General features: G+C 32.9%; 1 protein-coding gene across 4 annotated transcripts; it reads right to left on the bottom strand.

Moving 5' to 3' along the window:
- Positions 1-1,724: 1,724 nt before the first annotated feature.
- LOC140985722 (arogenate dehydratase 2-like) lies at positions 1,725-6,058 on the bottom strand. Of its 4 annotated transcripts, none has more exons than XM_073453613.1 (12): positions 5,994-6,058; positions 4,627-4,783; positions 4,444-4,505; positions 4,257-4,349; positions 3,848-4,048; positions 3,684-3,764; positions 3,113-3,208; positions 2,949-3,026; positions 2,711-2,800; positions 2,544-2,611; positions 2,144-2,225; positions 1,725-2,055 (listed from the first exon to the last, which is right to left on the bottom strand). In XM_073453613.1, exons 1-12 carry the CDS (start codon positions 6,048-6,050, stop codon positions 1,996-1,998), a joined length of 1,125 nt encoding a protein of 374 aa, XP_073309714.1. In that variant the 5' UTR covers positions 6,051-6,058; the 3' UTR covers positions 1,725-1,995. The 4 variants fall into 4 exon arrangements, with proteins under 4 accessions (XP_073309714.1, XP_073309715.1, XP_073309716.1 ...); XM_073453614.1 differs by having other exon boundaries at positions 4,630-4,783; XM_073453615.1 differs by having other exon boundaries at positions 4,627-4,780; positions 5,994-6,041.
- Positions 6,059-6,301: the final 243 nt, after the last annotated feature.

Genomic DNA, 6,301 nt, shown 5'->3' with positions numbered 1-6,301 from the left:
TAATAATAATTATAATAATTCACCTACACGGGTGGATGTTAAATGTAAAATTTTCAGGAAAAGATCAAAAATAAATATCACTCTGAAAATATATTATCTCAAATCACACGCCTAAATTCACCAACCTGACATGAGCCGAACCCTGAATTTTATAACCAGCTTAATCAAAGACGACGGCCGGTGTGTGACACATAATCCATTTTCAAGCCAGAAAATATGTATAAAAAAACAAAATCATTACCTGATTTTAAAATTTTTGGATAAAAACATCATTTTTATGTTGTATCCTAAATTAAAAGGATACACGTGTGCCAGAAAATATTGTATCAGGAATGAGGCGAGTGCACTCGCCGATGACCATGAATGCCAAAGCAAAAGGTGCAAATTTAATTAGAAGAAAAGTCAAACTAACAAATAACTGCTGAACAATTCGACCTAAGTTCTTACATTTATTACAACATAAAGGGTGAAACATATGAGTTTTTATAAACCATGTTAATAGATATCAGAGGAGCCAATGCAAGAGGCATCGGTTTAATAACCAGATTTCGTTAAAGACTGAGATTTATATATCATCCTGTGGGACGCATGAATAAGTAAGGAAGGAAGCCCGCAAGCCAATGGATAATCCAATCACGCTCCATAACCATCTTCGACGATCCCTTTTCTTATTTTGTTGTCTACGGGCAACTTCTGCAGTAATTAAAGCAAGAACATAAGAAGTCCTCTAGCTATCACACCCACACATGAAACTGATTCTATTTTTTCCATAACAAAAAAAAAAAAAATAGCACTAAAAAAATGTGGCTTGATAAAGGGTTTTATAAGCCAATTACTTGTGTATTCAAACTTACTCCAAGTGCAAGAGATATATGCAACATATTGGTTAAGAAAACAATTTAAATTTCAACGATTGTGTCACACTCTTTACACAAACAAACATATTATTCCATCAATCTTGGTTTTTACTTTGCAGCCACACCAGAGGTTATGACAACATAAGGAACCCCTAGCCGCTAAAAAACTTTTTCCTCTTATAAAAACACAACCAAAATAGTACACCAAATACTGCTGATGGTTATGGAGGTTTATTTGTTACGAGGAAGTTATATATGTTAGGATGGCGTGCATGTTCTTATGCTGTGGGATCCATGATTTGTCCAACCCCAGTACTAGTAGAGTACTGTATACATTTAAACCATCTACAACGATCAAATTAGTAAAACTTTGAGTGAAATATTGTTGTAGCAGAGACACAACGAAGCAGAAGCGAAATCTCTCATCTACAGTGCACTTTGAAAGTTTTTAGTTAGGAATCCAAAGTGTGGTAAACATAACCGACCCCTATGATTTCTTTGAGGTTTTTTCCTTCCGATTTCAAGGTTTTGTGGTGTGCAGTGTATATCAACTGACGTGAATCAATTTAATTGTTTGATGAGAAGAGACCACCTTCGAATCTTGCTGCTCAGGCACTCGCTGCCTCTATGTTGCGGAATTACCTTGAGATGATGCATCCAAATCGCAGTCCTAAAAGTAACTCCAACTTCTTGCACAAATTTACTGATAATTCGTAATAAGCTCGAAATCTGAAAGATTTTTTTATTTAAATATCCATAAACATAACGAAGAGTAATCAATCTACTTCCATGCAAATTTCTTATATAAAGTGGCCTATGGTCGGTCCCTATTCCCATGACTAAAGTAATGCATTTCACTGGGGAAAGATGAGTTTCGTCTTCCAAAAGGATATGAATTACAAAGAATTAGACAATTCAAAACCAACAAATGTAATTAATAACAAAAAATTGTAGTTTCCTGATCTATCAATATGAATAATGGGTTCCCCACGTGGGGAATAACTTAAAAATGTAAGATCGACGAAAAAATTCCAATCGACGCCAAGTGCTGCCGATACGATACTTGCTCTTCTGTTGCTTCAGTGGCCAATGCTGTATGCATCAAACAAACCTTTTGGATAATTATGTTTAGAAGGACTCATTGAAAGCTATTATCTGCAGGGTAACTCCCAAGCAACCTCAAACTTGTTGCCAACTTCTGCAACAGGGGAGCACATTTATTATGGCACTTGAAAACAAAGAGATAATTACTTCACAAGACAGGACATTACAAGTGCGAAGAGTACCTTTAGATGACCAATGGCATCTTGTGTTCGGCTTTCCGCCATGGATGCTTCGAAATCAGCATAGAAAATATAACCGAAGCCTCTGTTCAGAAATACAAAACATTTGAAAAGTAGGAAAATGCATTTATAAAATGAAATTGCTGACCGATATAGGATTGGTATTTCAACTGATATATCTAAAAGTGGATTGTGATGCTTAAAATGATATCAAACCAATTTTAATGACATCATGTATCCAAAAATACAAATTAAACTCGAAGAGCATCTGGATTTGGCTAGTTTCATGATAAAAATTTGAATGTCAATCTACCACTTGGAATAAATTATTAATCACGTCAATATTATCTATCAAACCTTTATATATCTAACAAATAGAATTCTAACTTTCTCCATTATTTACTTTGGAAAACCAACGATATTATCAGCAGGTGTCTGCGAAGCTTGCTTCTGCAGCGGACGGCTTTCGATCTGTGTCAAGAAATATAAAATAAAAAAAAAAGAAAACGAAAAAATGTAACTTTTCGTAGATAATAAATCACAAACATATCCCTAACAAGATCAACACACCTTGGTAAGATTGATTTTCACCTTTTCGAACACGGTGAGTGCTTTACAAAGCTCTCCCGGACCTTCCTCAAGAGAGAAGACTATACTTGTCTGACAAATTATTTACATGCATGATAAGTAAATTGCTCGGTCAGGCTGAAAGTATATGAAGACTTATTTTATGTAGAAAATTAAATTATAAATACGTTCTATAATAATTCCTTAGCATTTAGCAATTAACATAGTTAGGAAAGCTAACCTTGAAAGGCTTATCGGTGCCAGGTATAATAGGTTTCCTCGCCAGCATAATGAACCGAGTGACGTTGTAAGAATCATCCTAAAAGTAGAAAAAGAAATAATAATATATCATGACAATTGATGTATTTGACTAACAAGAACATATAAAAGTAACTCATAAACTACCTGTATGTCTTGAGCAAGTATATCCAAATTATAGATCTTCGCAGCGGTCATGCTAGCAACTGCCCCAACATCTTTTAGTTTATGATCAGCAACATACTGAATATTCAAGCAGAGATAATATTTAAAAGTACTGTTGATTAAACTGAATGAGTACGTATAAGTTCTTGAAATTAGCCGCATCACATCTTATTCAAATTCCTGGATCCTATGAGTAACATTAGTTCTTGACTTGAAAACACTAAAGAAAAATATTTCCTTTCACTTGTTCGAAAGAGAAAGTTATCTTCATGAGAATGTATTGAAAGTTGTTTATAGATTTACTTTGTTTATCTTATATGTGTTTATATTGGAAGTTATTTATAGATTTACACATTTATCTTATATGTGTTTTCATTTCAATCCACTGCTAATTTTGCCAAAAAAAAAAGTGGTTTCAAAGCAATCGCTCTCTCTCTCTCTCGTGTTTTCCTTGCAAATCCATAGCAGTTAAAATTCAAGAAAAACATAGAACCATATCGTGAATGACATTAGAACGGATGCCATAAATTTGATTTTATGCAAGTTCTTTTACCTTGGCAGCCCCAGCAGTATCATCCACAGCTACTCTCACCAGTCCTAAGTTAGTTAATGTCTTCTCACACTGTGCAAGCGCCTGAACATCGAAATATCAAAGGTTATTATGTGGAGTGAACACCTCGGGGACAAACAGGATAGGTTATATTCATCATAAAGCACCTGTGGATGGCTATGAACACTCTTTAAATCTTCAAGCTTGACGTTGGGGTTCGCTAGTAAGCAATGTCTGATTAAAAGTTTCTTTTCTCCAACAATATGCAATCTATGTCGAAATAGAAGATCATAATTCCTGTGAATGCTGCCACCCAAAGAATTTTCTATTGGCAGTAGTGCTCTATCAACGAGCCCACTTTCAACAGCCTAAAACAAGGATTGCAAACAGAAAACAAGAAATAGAGGTGAAGTACATCTTTTTCACGTTGATCAATTCAAGAGAACACACGATTATTTACATGAACACTGCAAAAGACGGACTGTCAAGAGGGAATCCAGTAAGAAACAAGTCATTCCCTCTCAAATGATAAACAAGCATTATATAATACGACGCCAAACGGCAACATATCCTCACCAGAAAACAAGTTTCGAAGTCTGGGCATGGAACTGGTTCACAAATTGGGTATGCCTTCAATGCTGCAGACTCACTATATGCACCTGGAACCCCCTTTAACATTGAAAATCCATTCATTTAAAAAACTCTCCATAAATAAAAACAAGATGAAGTGACAAAAATTAATGAAGGAAAGCAACTATTAGACCTGATAAGCAACACGGAGACGAGGCTCTTCATCGTTCAATTGCGCGAATAAAGTCGAAGACCCTATAAAAATCCAAACATTTCATACGTAAATCATTAATGCAAAAATAAAAATATGTAGTAGAAAAAACATCCGAGTTCTTGGATTAAATTCAAAAGTGTAGTCTTCAATTAGTATTTGCACTACTTTTAATTCTGGTGCATGGGTGACTCCACTGTTTGGGGAGATTCACGGCGATAGTAGGAGTTTGATAAGGGTTTTTGTCTTTGATTTGCAGAGGGTTCATCCGGGCTGTGGTGGACGCCATAGGAAAGGGATTTGGCTTCAAATCTTTCTTCTCCTACAAAATCACGTATATGATATTAGAAACCCTAGCCTTTTGATAATGATAATATAAAATGTTTTTTCAATATTTTTTATAATGTGTAAAATCATAAATAAATTTAAATATATGAGACGAAAAAAATAACTGCTTCATAGTTTGGATATCATAAATTTGCACGTATTGTAGTAACAAAAGATCCACAGACAATAATTTCTTATTCAACTAAAATTATTATAAATGACAGTAAATATGAAGATTTACAAATATTGAGTTTCCCTATATAAAGGATAAAATAAAGATCGTAGGTTTCTTGTGCGACCGTCTCACAACATACGACCCGTGAGACCGTTTAACACAAGTTTTCGTCTAAAATAAAAGCATAGGAGTTGTTATATTTCGAATTTAATTAAATTAGTAACTTATGAAACGATTAGATAATTTTCTATCTAAAAGAATATTTAAATTTTATAAAAGTGAAATGATCCATATTTACCTTTTATTATTATTATTTCCTTATTATGGAATTTATTCTTAATTTTCTCATGTATAGAATGATGAGTTGGCTTTTTCTACGTATGAATGTGTTAGATTGTTAGTTGGCTTTCGAATGCAAGCTGGAAGCTGATTAATTAAAAAATACTTTAAATTTTTTAAATAAATTAAAAATATAAATTCAAAACATAGAATTAAATTTAGAGCATCCTGAGAATTTTATTAAATATAAATATATTTTGACGGAGTCGAATATTTGCATTTTTTTAAAAAAAAAAAAACTATTTAAAATCTGAAATCATTGTAATCTATTATTCAAGGCATTTATCCATGTTCTAATGACGCGTATGGAAATAAATATATACGTACAAATTAACTCTTTTTTTTTAAAAAAAAAGATGATTAGAAATTATTTATTTTTAAAAATATATATTACCAATAAAAAACTATATATTTTGATTATTTTCTACACGTCTACAAATTATTNAAGTTCTGAGTTTGAAATGAGATTTTCGTCTCGAAAGACAATTTTAACATAATCTCTTTATTTTTTTCATGCACCAAGTTTGAAATAAGGTATTCGTGGTAACAAAAGACATTTAAAAAAAAAGAAAAAGAAAAAGAAATATAGAGTTAATTTAACTTAATGATGTAATATTTTAACTTAATGATGTAATATACACGTAGACATGAAAAATCAAATATCATAAAAGAAAATGTACAGAAAAGGAACCTGGCATGATTGATAAGCATCCCGGGCTCCTTGCAGCCTCTTTCTGAAAATCCACATGTAAGGACCATTCCGTTTTTGTGTATTTCAGATAAAATATGAAAGTGGGTAAAAACAAGTTCATAATAAATGAAAGTAAAAAATTCCAGAATAACTACTTCGGTATTGCATGCCCAATGATTTAATCTCAAGAGTTTCACATCTAAAGGTTGCTTGCTAGATACAGTTCCCCTACCTTAGTCCCATCAAGCCTAGACGACATGCAGAAGTTTGTTTACTGCTGATTTCAACGACAATGACAACTAAAAGTA

This window comes from Primulina huaijiensis, chromosome 10 (assembly GCF_012295235.1).
Source record: "Primulina huaijiensis isolate GDHJ02 chromosome 10, ASM1229523v2, whole genome shotgun sequence".
NCBI classification, from domain to species: domain Eukaryota; kingdom Viridiplantae; phylum Streptophyta; class Magnoliopsida; order Lamiales; family Gesneriaceae; genus Primulina; species Primulina huaijiensis.
This window is presented reverse-complemented; position numbering and strand designations above follow the sequence as displayed.

What these genes read in the sequence shown, in the direction of transcription:
- LOC140985722 (XM_073453613.1), bottom strand. Translation starts at nt 6,050, where the DNA reads ATGTGGATTTTCAGAAAGAGGCTGCAAGGAGCCCGGGATGCTTATCAA. An exon ending in GTCTCCGTGTTGCTTATCAG is followed by an intron (nt 4,350 to 4,443) that starts GTCTAATAGTTG and finishes TCAATGTTAAAG; the next exon opens with GGGGTTCCAGGTGCATATAG. An exon ending in GTGTTCATAGCCATCCACAG is followed by an intron (nt 3,765 to 3,847) that starts GTGCTTTATGAT and finishes TTCGATGTTCAG; the next exon opens with GCGCTTGCACAGTGTGAGAA.